The sequence below is a fragment of the Lycium barbarum genome, chromosome 3 (assembly GCF_019175385.1).
Source record: "Lycium barbarum isolate Lr01 chromosome 3, ASM1917538v2, whole genome shotgun sequence".
NCBI lineage: Eukaryota > Viridiplantae > Streptophyta > Magnoliopsida > Solanales > Solanaceae > Lycium > Lycium barbarum.
The window spans coordinates 122526042-122542454 of NC_083339.1; the positions used below are offsets into that span (position 1 = coordinate 122526042).

The 16413-nt window shown below is 36.8% G+C and overlaps 4 protein-coding genes across 4 annotated transcripts; all 4 read left to right on the plus strand.

Annotated features, from left to right (window-relative positions):
* The first annotated feature begins 124 nt into the window (after window positions 1-124).
* Window positions 125-2857, plus strand: LOC132632161 (large ribosomal subunit protein P1-like). Its single transcript, XM_060348003.1, has 4 exons — window positions 125-764; window positions 2017-2111; window positions 2234-2443; window positions 2568-2857. Exons 2-4 carry the CDS (start codon window positions 2040-2042, stop codon window positions 2619-2621), a joined length of 336 nt encoding a protein of 111 aa, XP_060203986.1. The 5' UTR covers window positions 125-764; window positions 2017-2039; the 3' UTR covers window positions 2622-2857.
* A 1096-nt stretch (window positions 2858-3953) lies between these two features.
* Window positions 3954-4723, plus strand: LOC132632162 (uncharacterized). The gene has a single exon (XM_060348004.1). It carries the CDS (start codon window positions 4299-4301, stop codon window positions 4605-4607), a length of 309 nt encoding a protein of 102 aa, XP_060203987.1. The 5' UTR covers window positions 3954-4298; the 3' UTR covers window positions 4608-4723.
* A 1456-nt stretch (window positions 4724-6179) lies between these two features.
* Window positions 6180-6950, plus strand: LOC132632163 (uncharacterized). Its single transcript, XM_060348006.1, has one exon. The coding sequence runs from the start codon at window positions 6526-6528 to the stop codon at window positions 6832-6834; it is 309 nt and encodes a 102-aa protein (XP_060203989.1). The 5' UTR covers window positions 6180-6525; the 3' UTR covers window positions 6835-6950.
* Window positions 6951-8930: 1980 nt separating this feature from the next.
* LOC132634086 (uncharacterized) lies at window positions 8931-9672 on the plus strand. The gene has a single exon (XM_060350393.1). It carries the CDS (start codon window positions 9240-9242, stop codon window positions 9549-9551), a length of 312 nt encoding a protein of 103 aa, XP_060206376.1. The 5' UTR covers window positions 8931-9239; the 3' UTR covers window positions 9552-9672.
* The last annotated feature ends 6741 nt before the right edge of the window (window positions 9673-16413 follow it).

Sequence of the window (16413 nt, forward strand, 5' to 3'; positions counted from 1 at the left end):
TTGTTGTTCCAACTACCTCCCTCTGAAATTTTGTTGTGGATAGTGCCTGTGTGAAGTGATAGCTAGTTAGTACATTAAGGTTGAGCCTTCAATTTATATTCCTGGATGGATCCTCTCTTATCCGTGTTTGAGGTGGGTATTTTTCCCGCGAATGAGAAAATGATTCCTCATTTACGTGTGAAGACGCTTCTGTGAATTTTATATAACAAAGGGAAATGGTAATGGGGACTGGGCGGTCAAGCCGAATCACCTACTGAGATTAGTATTTTTCATCTTACAAACAGTGAGGTTGGGATAGAAGCTCGACTTCTGTTCAAGGATATAAGAACCCTGAGGAATGGAACAGAAAACAGACAGATATAGAGCCTTGCATGTGGGATTTTGTGATTCAAGCTCAGAACTCCTCGAAAGACGAAATCAGAATATTATACGTAGCTAGACGAAATCAGAATATTATACGTAGCTTTATGTTTCAAATTTTAGAAACCGTAATCAGCTTAAGAGGTAATTTCGTTAAAAATATCTTACGAACTTGAATTCTCCCAATAGTAATGGATTTGCATTTTGCAAAGAAGTACATGGTTTAATCATATGTGCTAAATAGTTGAAGGCATTTGCTTGATCTTAAGTTGCAAATGATTAGCACTTGAAAGTCCAAACAGTACTCAACAACAAGGACACTGCAAATACCATAATCTAAGGAACGTTGACACTTTCACCAGTTGGGCAACTAGCTGGATTAATTACCTGGAGATACCATTCAGGTATCATTTCCTTACCCTTCGCCTATCTAGTTGCTCCCATATGTTCCATTCGTTAGGTAGAAATTAGAAAGTGATGTTATAACTATTTTTCACCAATCACTAATTGATGTTGTGCAGACTATACCGATTTCTTTTCACTGATTGGTTTTACTAATCTGATTTGCGTAGCTTCCTGTTTTAGTTTGTTACTTTTTACATAATTTAGTTTTACAATTACGACTGAGAATCAATCAATCACCGAACTCGTTAACTAGGCTATACATAGGTTGCTCAATCTATCTTAATACTCAAAATTCTAAGAAAATACACTCTAAAGAGTTGAAAACTCAAAATTCTAAGAAAATACACTCTAAAGAGTTGAAAACAAACAAAAGATAGATTGAGCAACCTATGTATAGCTATATAAAATATACTCCCTCTTTCAATTTATGTGAACCTTTTCGGAGGATGAGAGTCAAATTTTATAACTTTGACCGTAAATTTTGATATAGATTTTTCAAGTTTGTAAAGTTAAAATTTACATATTTAGAACCTACATAAAAAGTACTATAAGTCATGGTAATTTATAATTCAAATAGTTTAGAAAAATTGTAACGAAAACGTGGTCAAAGAACCACCTCGTAGACTCCCCAAATAGTAATAGGTTCATAAATAGAAACAGAGGGAGTATATGTTATTTATACACCGTAATTTGAGTTGGTATTCTGTGTTTATAATAGGTATATACAAAGTATATGTAATGATTACATATAGCTATACAGAAAATATACATTATATATATAGCAATTTTAGTTGGTTTTGTGTGTTAATGCATAATTATGCAAAGTATACACATTATATATAGAGAGTATATGTAATGTTTATATATAGCTATACAAAACAGATACATTATTTAGACACCAATGATACAAACTAGATGCGTAAACTGTATAGCTATACAGAACATATACATTACCTATACACCAACGATACAATGAGCTATATCGGCTGCAAGCTAGATGTGTGAGCTGTCTATATAAGTTATTTCCCCAAATAAATATTGAAGATAGTAAAAAGATTAAGAAAAATGTAATGAAAGCTCTTCGTAAGTAAAGCCGTTAGACTCGTAGCACCTGAAATGCGTAACCTACGCCTTGAGTCTTGATCACACCCTAATATTTCGTAACTTTTAATTCACTAGTCCTCTATATACGAACGTCTTTTCCATATCGAAGTGATTTTGCTATATTATTCTTATCCTTTCCAAATTTAGAGAGTTAGATCAATCGTGCAAAAATGTCATCAGTTGGAGAACTCGGTTGTACCTATGCTGCTTTGCTTCTCTTCGATGATGGCATTCCCATTACGGTAATCATCTTTCATGACGCGATAATTAACTCTTGTTACATACAAAAATCAAACAACAATTCTTTTTCATACATTTTAATTACATTAATGTTGTTGCATGTATATGGAATATGGAATTTCAGGCTGAGAAGATTGCTACGGTCGTGAAGGCAGCAAATATATCAGTGGAGTCGTACTGGCCTAGTCTTTTTGCCAAGCTGTTTGAGAAGAGGGACATCGAAGATTTCATCTTGACTGTCGGGACAGGTGGCGGTCCAGCCGTGGCTGTTGCTGCTGCACCGGTTGCCGGAGGTGGTGCTGCCGCTGCTGCTCCCGCTGATGAGGAGAAAAAGGTAGTAACAAAGTCGTAATGTAGTAATTAGTACACATACTATTTGATAAACAATTGATCTAATTAATTAGGCTGTATTTTTTAATCTAGATTATGATCGCGTATGTTTAATTGTGTGATTGTAGGAGGAGACAAAGGAGGAAAGTGACGAGGATTTGGGATTGAGCTTGTTTGATTAGGAGTTTCTCTTTTAATATGCAGCATAGTGAGTGGGATCATTTAACTAATTACTCACTGTTGTGTTGGTATGATCCGTACCACTAATGGTCAGGTTTATTGCAAGTTGGTTGTTGAGCAAATTGATAGGTCAAATCAGTAGAAATCAAATGCGTTAGGCACTAAATTGATGTCTAAATATTGTTGCGCTTGGTTCTCTCATAGGTTCTGTTATATGAGTACTATATCTTTTTTGGTGCTTGTTTTTGTCATCTGTTTGTTAAGCACTTAGAAATAGATTCTGCAGAGTTATGTTGCTGGTGATTTGGTACTCTAGGCGGCACAATGTCCTATCTAAATTGTTTGTTACACAATGCCTACAACTTATGTCCTAGCCATGCATCTATGGAAGGTTGGAATTGAAATCTCAACAGACAAAGATGTCAGGCAATTCTTCGCGTTGCATGTGCCAGTGAGAGAAGGCAAATTAGTACTCTCAGGAATATTCGAGGTGCACCACTACATTTATAAATTAAAAAACACTTATTCCTACTCATCATCGGGTTTATTGGTATCTCCGGGTGAGAGCTATAGACCACTTGGAATAACCACGTATATTGCTCTTTGACAAGAGATGCATAGGTGTATAGACTATTTTAAAGCTGGGAAGAGAATATTTCACACGATTTACCTTGTGGTCTATTCTTAGGTACCCAAGATAGGATCAGAGCTAATTAATCACTACCCTTAACTCATCTAAATATAGATAACCTTCGTATACCCAGTTTCATGATTGCTTGCCTTATGTGCACTCTTGGGTGTTACCAACCTCACGTTACAATTATATCTAAGGTTTGTTAAGTAACAAATACGTTATGTTATTCTCTAAGCTTATTGGTTGGATTTAATAAGTCTTAGATATTGAATAATCAGGGTCGAAGAAGACTCCTTCATTCACCACTTGCTAACAAACAGGGCAACGTCAAGATTCTGAGACTTATCTCCTTTAATCATGGCTATCTTCAATTTTGAAGGTTGTGACAACAAGACCCCTCATAATCCATATACAACTTGAACAGCTTTCAAACTCAATAATTTATTGATCAGGTCAGCCCCACCAATATAGAATTGGTCCGACCTTATCCTCAAAGAGCGAGAAACTGCCTTGACAATAGCAATTAGCAATATTTTAGCATGCTCCAAAAAAGAGGTAAAAGAACACGCACACGCATTCATGCTCAAAACAGAGAGAAACATGACACGTTTCAACGTTCTATTAGTATTTTCTTCTAGACCAAGTAGCACGTAATTAATAATTGCAATTAGGCAATATCCAGTTGAATCCAGAAGATATACATCATGTCTTTTACAAAAATTAATAGATCCAAATAACACGCGTTAAGAGGAGAGTGTTAGTTTTCCAAGTTCCTTCGCCAACCCAAATAATGGAAATTTCGTTTCTCCTATTTCCACTTTCCAGATCTTTCCAATTTTAATTGGGAAAGGACTTCCCAATTCTTCAATCCACCCCCCCTATATATATTCTTACTTCTGCAGCTTCTTTCTTCGTACACAAGTTGAAACGCACAGCTTAGACTTCTTACATAAACCACTCAACAAAGCAATCAGTATATACTTTCTTGTCTTGTTATTTGTTACTCCTAATTTGCAAGTTAGAAGCAAAAGAGAAAACACCAACTATGATGATGTCAATATTCAGTTCGTTTGATGCTCTCTCTGCTGAGGTTTTTGGCCAAAAATTGAGTCTTTATAGGGCATCCACTACTGAGACAAAACAACAACAACAACAACAAGGGGTTGGGCCTGTTGTATCAGGTAGCAAGACCGTGGCTTCTCCACCGTCTTCTTCTTCTTCTTCAACAGGTGGTCTGAAGAAGGCTGGAGAGGCGACGCCGCCATCTTCTTCTCGCCAACAGCAACAGAAGAGGCAGAGGTTTGCACTGGAATTGGACGGCGTCAACTGTTTTGAAACTATCGTTAGCTACTGATTTTATATTCCTAAAATTCTAATATTGAAATTCTTTATTATTGTCTAGGCATGATTATGATCATGTACTCTAATGTACATTCAGGAGATTGATAATACAATTTTTGGATTCTGATATATATTCCCTTTTTTTAACTTTTGAGTGAAAGACTTCAATTCGTATTTTCTCTTTTGTTGCATATTATCTCCTTTTTAATCTTTTGGAAAGTGACGAGGATTTGGGATTGAGCTTGTTTGATTAGGAGTTTCTCTTTTAATATGCAGCATAGTGAGTGGGATCATTTAACTAATTACTCACTGTTGTGTTGGTATGATCCGTACCACTAATGGTCAGGTTTATTGCAAGTTGGTTGTTGAGCAAATTGATAGGTCAAATCAGTAGAAATCAAATGCGTTAGGCACTAAATTGATGTCTAAATATTGTTGCGCTTGGTTCTCTCATAGGTTCTGTTATATGAGTACTATATCTTTTTTGGTGTTTGTTTTTGTCATCTGTTTGTTAAGCACTTAGAAATAGATTCTGCAGAGTTATGTTGCTGGTGATTTGGTACTCTAGGCGGCACAATGTCCTATCTAAATTGTTTGTTACACAATGCCTACAACTTATGTCCTAGCCATGCATCTATGGAAGGTTGGAATTGAAATCTCAACAGACAAAGATGTCAGGCAATTCTTCGCGTTGCATGTGCCAGTGAGAGAAGGCAAATTAGTACTCTCAGGAATATTCGAGGTGCACCACTACATTTATAAATTAAAAAACACTTATTCCTACTCATCATCGGGTTTATTGGTATCTCCGGGTGAGAGCTATAGACCACTTGGAATAACCACGTATATTGCTCTTTGACAAGAGATGCATAGGTGTATAGACTATTTTAAAGCTGGGAAGAGAATATTTCACACGATTTACCTTGTGGTCTATTCTTAGGTACCCAAGATAGGATCAGAGCTAATTAATCACTACCCTTAACTCATCTAAATATAGATAACCTTCGTATACCCAGTTTCATGATTGCTTGCCTTATGTGCACTCTTGGGTGTTACCAACCTCACGTTACAATTATATCTAAGGTTTGTTAAGTAACAAATACGTTATGTTATTCTCTAAGCTTATTGGTTGGATTTAATAAGTCTTAGATATTGAATAATCAGGGTCGAAGAAGACTCCTTCATTCACCACTTGCTAACAAACAGGGCAACGTCAAGATTCTGAGACTTATCTCCTTTAATCATGGCTATCTTCAATTTTGAAGGTTGTGACAACAAGACCCCTCATAATCCATATACAACTTGAACAGCTTTCAAACTCAATAATTTATTGATCAGGTCAGCCCCACCAATATAGAATTGGTCCGACCTTATCCTCAAAGAGCGAGAAACTGCCTTGACAATAGCAATTAGCAATATTTTAGCATGCTCCAAAAAAGAGGTAAAAGAACACGCACACGCATTCATGCTCAAAACAGAGAGAAACATGACACGTTTCAACGTTCTATTAGTATTTTCTTCTAGACCAAGTAGCACGTAATTAATAATTGCAATTAGGCAATATCCAGTTGAATCCAGAAGATATACATCATGTCTTTTACAAAAATTAATAGATCCAAATAACACGCGTTAAGAGGAGAGTGTTAGTTTTCCAAGTTCCTTCGCCAACCCAAATAATGGAAATTTCGTTTCTCCTATTTCCACTTTCCAGATCTTTCCAATTTTAATTGGGAAAGGACTTCCCAATTCTTCAATCCACCCCCCCTATATATATTCTTACTTCTGCAGCTTCTTTCTTCGTACACAAGTTGAAACGCACAGCTTAGACTTCTTACATAAACCACTCAACAAAGCAATCAGTATATACTTTCTTGTCTTGTTATTTGTTACTCCTAATTTGCAAGTTAGAAGCAAAAGAGAAAACACCAACTATGATGATGTCAATATTCAGTTCGTTTGATGCTCTCTCTGCTGAGGTTTTTGGCCAAAAATTGAGTCTTTATAGGGCATCCACTACTGAGACAAAACAACAACAACAACAACAAGGGGTTGGGCCTGTTGTATCAGGTAGCAAGACCGTGGCTTCTCCACCGTCTTCTTCTTCTTCTTCAACAGGTGGTCTGAAGAAGGCTGGAGAGGCGACGCCGCCATCTTCTTCTCGCCAACAGCAACAGAAGAGGCAGAGGTTTGCACTGGAATTGGACGGCGTCAACTGTTTTGAAACTATCGTTAGCTACTGATTTTATATTCCTAAAATTCTAATATTGAAATTCTTTATTATTGTCTAGGCATGATTATGATCATGTACTCTAATGTACATTCAGGAGATTGATAATACAATTTTTGGATTCTGATATATATTCCCTTTTTTTAACTTTTGAGTGAAAGACTTCAATTCGTATTTTCTCTTTTGTTGCATATTATCTCCTTTTTAATCTTTTGGCCGATCAATATCAAATACAATTAATCACTTCGATGGCTTATTTGAAAAAAACATCAACGAACTGATAGTTTTTGGAGCTAATTTTCTAAGACGATATTGAGAAAGACTATTTTATTCCAGAAAGTTTATTATGATTGGATTTTCAAGTGCCAGATTTCTTGCAAATTCATTGTCTAGTACTATTGCTAGGTGAGAATGCATATAACTATCCAGCATGTCAAGTGATAAAATTGCACTCCATCTGTTTCATTTTAAAAAACTTGGCATACGATCAAAACAACTCTCGTTAGACAGCCGTTCCTTTCTTTCTTTTTATAGCCTAGTGGAGGATTAGACAAACGAAAGAAGGAAAGTTTCAGGACCAGGCAGTGAAGCCTAGCGTGGTTAAACATACTATAATATTATGTGTCTATAATATTATTCAGATAGGACGAGGCAATGTCCGATCTGAATTGTTTGTTACACAGTGCCGCTACTTATGTCCTAGCCTATGTAAGGCTAGAAATTGAAATCTCAATAAAGATAAAAATATCAGGTGATTTTTCAAGTTTGCACGTGCTAGTGAGAGATAGCAAATAGCAGAGTCCGGAGCCTAAAAGGTATAAAAATATACGGTATTTATCAAAAGGGGATGACCAAAAATTTATATACCAAAAAAATTTTTTTGCGGCTGTCAACAAAAATTAAAAATAAAATAAAATTTAAACGTATAACGTGGACTGATCCACGTTATACAATATATTTTGTATAACGTGGACTTTATATTATGTAAAACGTGGACTGATCCACGTTATACAAAATATTTTGTATAACGTGGACTTTAATTTTTTTTTTTTTTTAATTTTTGTTGACAGCCGCAAAATTTTTTTGGGGTATATCGTGGGCTGATCCACGATATACCCCTTTTGGTATATAAATTTTTTGTCATCCCCTTTTGGTAAATATCGTGTATTTTTATACCCTTTAGACTCCGGACTCGCAAATAGCATGTGTCCTCAGATATATTCGAGGTGTACATAAGTTATGGCTCGACACTATATTTATAAATAAAACCCTTATTCCTATTCATCATTGGGGCTCGACGCTACATTTATAAATAAAAACTCTTATTCCTATTCATCATTGGGTTTGTTGGTATCTCCGGGTGAGAGATATATACCACTTGGAATGCCTACGCATATTACTATTCAACAGAAGATGCATATATAGACTATTTTAAATTTGAGAACAAAATTCACACGATTTACCTTGTGGTCTATTCTTAGGTACCCAAGATAGGAGCAAAGCTAATTAATTACTACCCTTAACTCATCTAAATAGATAACTTTCGTATATCCACTTTCATGATTGCTTGCCTTCTATGCACTCTTGGGTGTTACCGATTACCTCACGTTACATTATATCTAGGTTTGTTAAGTGACAATATACGTTATGTTATATATTATACTAGCTTATTGGTTGGATTTCATAAGGCCTGATACTGAATAAATCAGGTTGTAGAAGATTTCTCCATTCACCACTTGCTAGCAAACAGGGCAACGTCAAGATTCTGACTCTAAACTCCTTTTAAGTCAATCATGGCTGTTACAAGTCCATAGTCCCATATACAACTTGGGCAGCTTTCAAACTCAATAATTTATTGATCAGGTCAGCCACACCAATATAGAATTGGTCCGACCTTATCCGCAAAAAGCGAGACACTGCCTTGACAATAGCAATTAGCATGCTCTAAAAAAGGGCTAAAAGAACACGCACACGCATTCAACGTTTTATTAGTATTTTCTTGTAGACCAAGTAGCAATAAATAATTGGAATTAGGCAATTTCCAGTTAAATCCAGAAGATATATATCATGTCGTTTTATTACAAAAAAATAATAGAGCCAAATAACACGCGCTAATAGGATAGTGTCCATGTTCCTTCACCGACCCACTAGTCTTGCGAACCAGTTCAACGAATATGTAAAAAATATTGGTAATTACCTTTCTCCTATTTCCACTTTCCAGATCTTTCCAATTTTAATTGGGAAAGGGATGCCCAATTCTTGAATCCACCCCCCTATATATACTCCTACTTTTGCAGCTTCTTTTTCGTACACAAGTTGAAATCAATTTTAACACACTTCTTACATAAAACCACTCAACAAAGCAATACTTTCTTGTCGTGTTGTTAATTGCAAGTTATAATCAAGAATACACCAACGATGATGATGTCAATATTCAGTTCGTTTGATGCTCGCTCTGCTGAGGTTTTTGGACAAAATTTGAGCCATTTTAAGGCACCAAGTACTGAGACCAAACAACAACAACAACAACAACAAGGGGTTGGGCCTACTGTATCAGATAGCAAGAGTACCGTGGCTTCTCCACCGTCTTCTTCTTCTTCAACAGGTGGTCTGAAGAAGGCCGGAGAAGTGGCGCCTCCATCCTCTTCGAGGCAACAGCAGCAGAAGAGGCCGAGGTTTGCCCTGGAATTGGACGGCGTCCACTGTTTCGAAACTATTGTTAGCTATTGATTTTATATTACTAAAAATCTAATATTGAAATTCTTTATTCTTGTCTAGGCATGATTATGATCATGTGCTCTAATGTACATTCAGGAGATTGATATAGTATATTACAATTTTTGGATTCGGATATTCCATTCTTTTTACTTGATTGGAAGACTTCATTCGTATTTTGTCTTTTTTTGCATATTATCTCTTTTTTAATCTTTTGGCCGAGCAATATCACAATGAACCGCTTCGATGGCTTATTAAAAAAGAACATTGACGGCTGATAATTTTTGTAGGTTATTTCCCAAGACGAAATTGAGAAAGACTATTTTATTCCAGAAAGTTTATTATGATTGGATTTTCATGCGCCAGATTCCTTGCAAATTCATTGTCTTGTACTATTATTAGGGAGTTAGAACTTACAAGCTTTAATGACACTTAACTTTGGGCAGTTGGTTATCACAGTTATTCAATTTTATTTTATCTCGTAATAGTCGCTCAATTTTGGGTGGGTGACACCTATAATCACTTAATTTTTATTTTTCAAAAGTCACTTAGATCATTTTAGCCGAAAATATAATATCGTATCTATTTAATGTCGTGGTAGAAAATATTTAAAATTTTAATATTTAAACTTACTTAGGATCCAATTTATTATAATTAGTGCATACAATACTTAATTTTAAAATATTATTCATCATAAAAATAATAAACATATAAATATATAAAATTTAGATTGAAAAAGCATGTCGCGTGATAAAATTGTACTCCAAAAATGCTTTCTGCCTGGTCTAGGAATACTATTGGTAATATCTTCACCAATATAAAAGTCGTGGAAGAAAAAGTAGTTGATCTGGAAAATCTCTCCATTAAAGACAACTCTGAGATTAACAGGACGATCTTTAATCAGGCCAATGCTGAATTAATCAGGGCTTACAAAAAAGAAGAATCCTATTGGAGATAGAAGTTTGGTACTAAATGGTTTGTGGAAGGAAAAGTTAACTCTAAGTTCTTCCATTTGTAATGACCTGTTTGGTCGTTGTTATTGCATCTTCGACCCCTTTTGACCTTTTCCCGAGCTTGGTTAGCTCACTTTTGATCCGAGGGGATCGTTCACACGCTTCCTGAGGTGTTAAGATTTGATTCGGGTGCCTTAGTTGATTCAAAGTTGACTTTTGGGTAAATGGACCTTTTTCGAAAATCCGTCGATTCCGAGGGGTCCGGATGGTCATTTAGAACTTGGGTGCATATTTGGTTCGGTTCCCAATGCACTCGAGTGCATTTTGGGACTTGAGTTGGAAAGTTAGTTTTGAGGTATCGGGGGTTGACTTGATCAACGAGACCTCCAACGGGAATTCTGAGGCCACGAGTGCGTTCGTAGTGTGTTTTTATGTATATTTGCATATTTGGTTTGTGTTCGGGAGGTTCCGGGATGGTTCCGAGGGTCGATTTCAAGTTTGGGAAGACACTAGAAAAATCTGGTGTATGGTGACCGCTTTGGCACCAAAGCGGTAGCGTGCCCGAAAGCACGGCTGAACCGCTGAAGCGGTCGCACGAAAGCAAGGCGCAAAAGCGCTGGTCCGCCCGCGGAAGCGGGCGACGGAACAGATTCTTATTTAAAAGGCCCTAAGTTTTTCATTCATTACCTACTCCGAAAATAGAGCATTTGGGAGCATTTCAAGGCATTTCTTGGAGGAGAATCATTGTGGTAAGTTCTTCCATCTTCATTACCATTCCTTATTCCTAATCATCTTAGTACCCTTTTTCCTTGATTAGTTCATTAGTAATGGAAGATTAAAAGTGGGTTTTGATGGATTTTCTATCTAGGCTTATTAATGATGAAATTGATTAGGTTTATGCTAGATTATGATGTATCTAAGGTTGTTAATCATATATTTTCCATTATTAGTGTTGAATTTTTTAATCAAGAGTTAGGGTTTATACCCAAAATTGGGGGTTTTGCTTGAATTTTGAAATTAGGTGAATCCATGAGTTAAATTAGCAATTAGTTGTTGGGATATGATCACCTAGTGCTTAATTTAATATTTACCCCCGAGTTTTCCGTTTTGACCTTATGGGCCCCATTTCCCCAAATTCTAGGGTTGGATTTGATCTAAATTGAATGATAGCAATATTAGTATTGATCTTCATGATTTCTAATCTAGATTTCAAATATGCCTAGACTTCTTTGATATTGAGGCTCAGCGGAAGGGCAAGGCTAAAGAGTGATTGTCGGTGTTTGCTGTTCGGCCATCCAGGTAGGTTATGGCTTACCCTTGGTGAGACTTCATGTAACGAAGCATATATTTAGATGATATTTTTGGAGAAAGCATGTAAACCTTCGGGTATGAAATTGGGTTGGACATTGTCTTAGGTTGGGCCCTGTTGCGTGATTGAGGCTAGCCACCCCGTTGTGTTATAACTTGATTGTTCTATTGTGTTAGCTTGATGCCACGTGTTGTTAGTAGATATTGGAATCTGTTGTTCCTTCTTGATTGTGATATTGTAGTATCTTACGAGTTGACGTTGATACGAGGATAGAGTTCTATATGACTTGTGTAGTCTTTCATGATATTGTTGGCGTACCCATGTTGGTACTTGTGACACTGATATATTGTTCGCGTACCCATGTTGGTACTTATGACACTGCTACATTGTTGGCGTGCCCATGTTGGTACTTGTGACGCTGATACATTATTGGCGTACCCATTGTTGGTACTTGTGATATTGATCTGATTATTGATGTTGATACATGCATTGCACGCACTCTCATGAGATACTGTTGATACATTGTTGGTACTTGACGAAACACTGTGATGAGCTGGGCTCGGTTTTTAAATGAGAGTGACGTGAGAGTTCGATATCCGATGTTGGTCCCGGAATCGTGGATTGAGTGAGTGCATGGATTCTGCGGGTCCTCCAGGATGGTGCCGGTGAGAACCCCCCTCCCCCCGTGGGCAAAGATCCGGGACAAGTGGCACTTAGACTTCGCGAGTCACCTTGTGTTGTGCTACCGAGACGTCGATACTTCCGTCCAGAGTACATGTGTACATAACATTGCATTGCATTCATACATTACTGCATTGCATCGCATCATGGCTTATATTGAGATGATTTGGTGTTTTACTTGTGATGTTGGTTTCAGATTGTACATATTGATACTTGACACAATTGGGTTTAGATGCTCTACTCAGGTGATGATGTGTTGGTCTGATTATGTTTGGCTTATACCTGTTGATTTATCTGCGTATCTTGCTTTATTGTCTAGATTATGTTAGCTATACCTAGTCGGTCTTTGATACCTACCAGTACTGTGGTTTTGTACTGACCTGCACTTGCTGCATTCTTTGATGAATACATAGTACCAGGTTGGGTCTTCCTCCGTCTCCCGTGGCTGATAGTCGCCTTCAACTTAGCATCGAGTTTCCAGGGTGAGCACGAGTCGTTCGCCGCCATGAAGTCTCTTCTTCTTATTATTATTATTATGTCTTACTTTTCTACTCTGAGACATAGACAGATTGATGTATTATTATATTCCAGACTTGTATGACTTAGACCAGACCCTGGGGGTATTTTCCTTACTTCTACACCATTTCTATTATATATTATTGTGAGATTTACGTAATTATTCTTTTCCGCTTGCTTGATTTATTTATTCATGTCTTTACTTATCGTTGAGTTGAGGGTTCACTTATCGAGGTGGGAAAGGTAAGTGCCAGCACGACTTAGTCAAAATGGGTCGTGACACCATTCTATTGTGAAAGGGAGGAAAAGAAGGCTTAATCTTACTAGTATCCAAGATGGTCATGGCAACTGGATCAGTGGTGATGATAAAATTGTTGGCTATACAATTCTTTGAGAATCACTTTACTAAGGAAGATACTTTGATGGATGACAATGTCATGAACCATATCCCAAAGATCATTAGTGAGGAGGACAACACCATGTTACTGGCTCCACCTTCTGTAGATGAATTGAAAGCTATCATTTTCTCTATAAGCACTCATAGTGCCCCTGGACCAGATGGTTTTTCTGGTAAATGCTGTCACATTTGCTAGGATGTTATAAATGGAGATCTTCTTCTCATGATTCTGGATTTTTTTGCTCGCACCCTTTTACCTAGGTCCGTTACTCATACCTGCCTCATCATAACACCTAAAATTGATTCTCCTCAGCACTTCTCTGAGCTCAGGCCAATTAGTCTTAGTAATTTCTCTAACAAAATTATCTCTAAGCTAATGAACCAGAGATTGACACCTCTTATGCAGAAGATCATCTCTCCCTATCAAACAAGTTTCATTAAAGGGAGGTCCATTTCAGAGAACATCATCTTGACTCAAGAAATGGTACATAACATTAATCAGTCTCCTCAGCATGGCAATATTGTTTTGAAATTAGATATGGCAAAAGCCTATGAAAAAGTGGATTGGGATTTTCTGTGTTTGGTCATGAGAAGGATGGGATTTTCTAATCTCTGGATTAACAGAATCTGGCGACTCATTTCTAATGTATGGTACTCCATCAACTTGAATGGTAATAGACATGGCTTCTTCAACTCCAGCAGAGGACTAAAATAGGGAGACCCCTTATCCCCCATCTCTTTGTTATTAGTGCTGAAATATTATCTAGAATTTTGACTAACCTTCCTAATGAAGGATTCATACCCTACTCTTGTGATAAGAAGGGGCCGATAATTACTCATTTATGTTATGCTGATGACACTATCTTGTTTTCCTTAGGTGATCTTCCTTCCCTCAATACAATGATGTCAAAACTGGATGCTTATGAAAAGATCTCTGGCCAAATGATCAACAGAAGGAAATCTGGATTTTTAGTGTCAACAAACTTTCCAGCTGACTGCATAAATGATGTTGAGAACATTACTGGATTCTCTCAACTCCAATTCCCTATGCAATACCTTGGTTTCCCCATTTACAAAAGGGCAAACAAGATTGTATACTACAACAAAATGGTTGTTAAGGTCTCCAACAGATTACAAGGGTGGCAAAGTAAGTTACTATCCTTTAGAGGTAAAGCTACCCTTATCAAATCTATCATTTACTCTCTCCCTCTACACTTGTTATATGTCTCCTATCCCCCTAAGAAGGTGTGCTTTCTCAAATTGAATCCATTATTGCTAATTTCTTTTGGGGTCAAGAAGACAGTAAAAGCAAACTGCACTGGAAATCTTGGGAAGATCTTTGTTTCCCCATCCTTGAGGGTGGTATTGGATTTAGATCTTTAAAAGATTTCTGTATCACTTCCTCTGCCAAGGCTTGGTGGAATTTTGGACTAATCATAGTTTTTTAAGGGAATTTCTAGAAGCTAAATATTGCAAAAGGGAACACCCAGTTCTCAGAGATTGGTCCTATGGTCAATCTCATCATATGGAAAAGGCTCATGGATATAAAAAAAGATGTTGAAAACATCGTCCTATGTAAGGTTGGCAAAGGTAATATCTCATTCTGGTGGGATAATTGGTCTGGTAAAGGTGCATTGTCTAAACTCATTAACTATCACAATGATCCAAAAAATCCTATGGTTAAGCAATTCTTTTATGAGAGGGGTTGGAACATCCCTCTTCTCAATGAGAAACTTCCTTTCTATATTGTTAATGGAGATCCATTATAATTATGATGACTGGCCTATTTGGACTATTGATACCAAGGGTGTTTTTTCTTGTAAGACTGCTTGGCATAAGCTAAGGATTCAAAGAGCTCACTCATTCAATTCCTCCATGATCTAGCATAAGAAGCTCCCTTTCAAGATTTCTTTTTTTTTTATCCTTAGATTGATTGAGAACAAAACCCATACTGATGTCGCAGTTAGAAGATTCAATGTTAAAATCCTTCTATATGTTGTTGTTGTTCTATCCACAAGGTAGAAAACACTTTTCATCCATTTTGCCAAAGTGATATTGCTTAACAAATATGGTCCTTCTACAGTCAAAGTTGTGGCATTACCATCATACTTGGGGACATCTGGCAACTCTTCATGCCCTGGTGGCTATCTCATACTAAGAACAAAATTCATGCCTCATTTATTCAATGTCTACCTACCATTATCTGCTGGGAAATATGGAGGAGTAGATGTAAAGCAACTTTTGAGAATATTCAAATGTCTCCCAAATCCAGTACTAGACAAGTTTGCAATACAATAGTAATGCTTCTTAACTGTCTTTTTCCCAGTGTTTTAAAAGGCGAGGGCGTAAGGCGGGGCGTTTTACGTCTGCCTCGGTGAGACGTAAGCCCCATGGGGTTTTAATTTTTAGTATTTTATAAAATGATATAATTATAATAAATACTTTTAAATAGGTGAAATAACGTAAAAAATTGAAGAAAACTATAAATAAGTGATATATATATGCTCCACCCCCACAAAAAAAATAATTAGAGCAATCTATTATATGTTACTTACAAGTATAAGTGACTACTCGTTACTTTTTGAGATAGTAGAAGACAAGATAAATAATTGGAAAAGAATATATATTAGACATTCTAGCAATAAAAAAAGGTCTTGACTTTTAAATTTAATGTTTCAGTTCCTTTTTAAAATATTTGAGTAATTACATGTTCACTTTTGAGAATTTGGGCATTATATTAAGGACTTATTTAACAAATTTCGTTTTAGTTTGAAGAAGTTTTCTGGGCTTACGCCCCAACACGCCCAAACAAAAAAAACCTCGCCCCAAACGCCCGGGCGTACGCCCCGAATTGCTAGGCGTACGCCTTTGGAGACTTTCGCCCCGACCCATCGCCCCCGGGCATTTTTAGTACGCCCCGCCCCAGGGCTCGCCCCGAAAACGCCTTTTAAAACACTGTTTTTTCCTTATTTTAATTTTCCTACTAACTGGTTAAATCCATTGAGATGGCCAAACAACTTG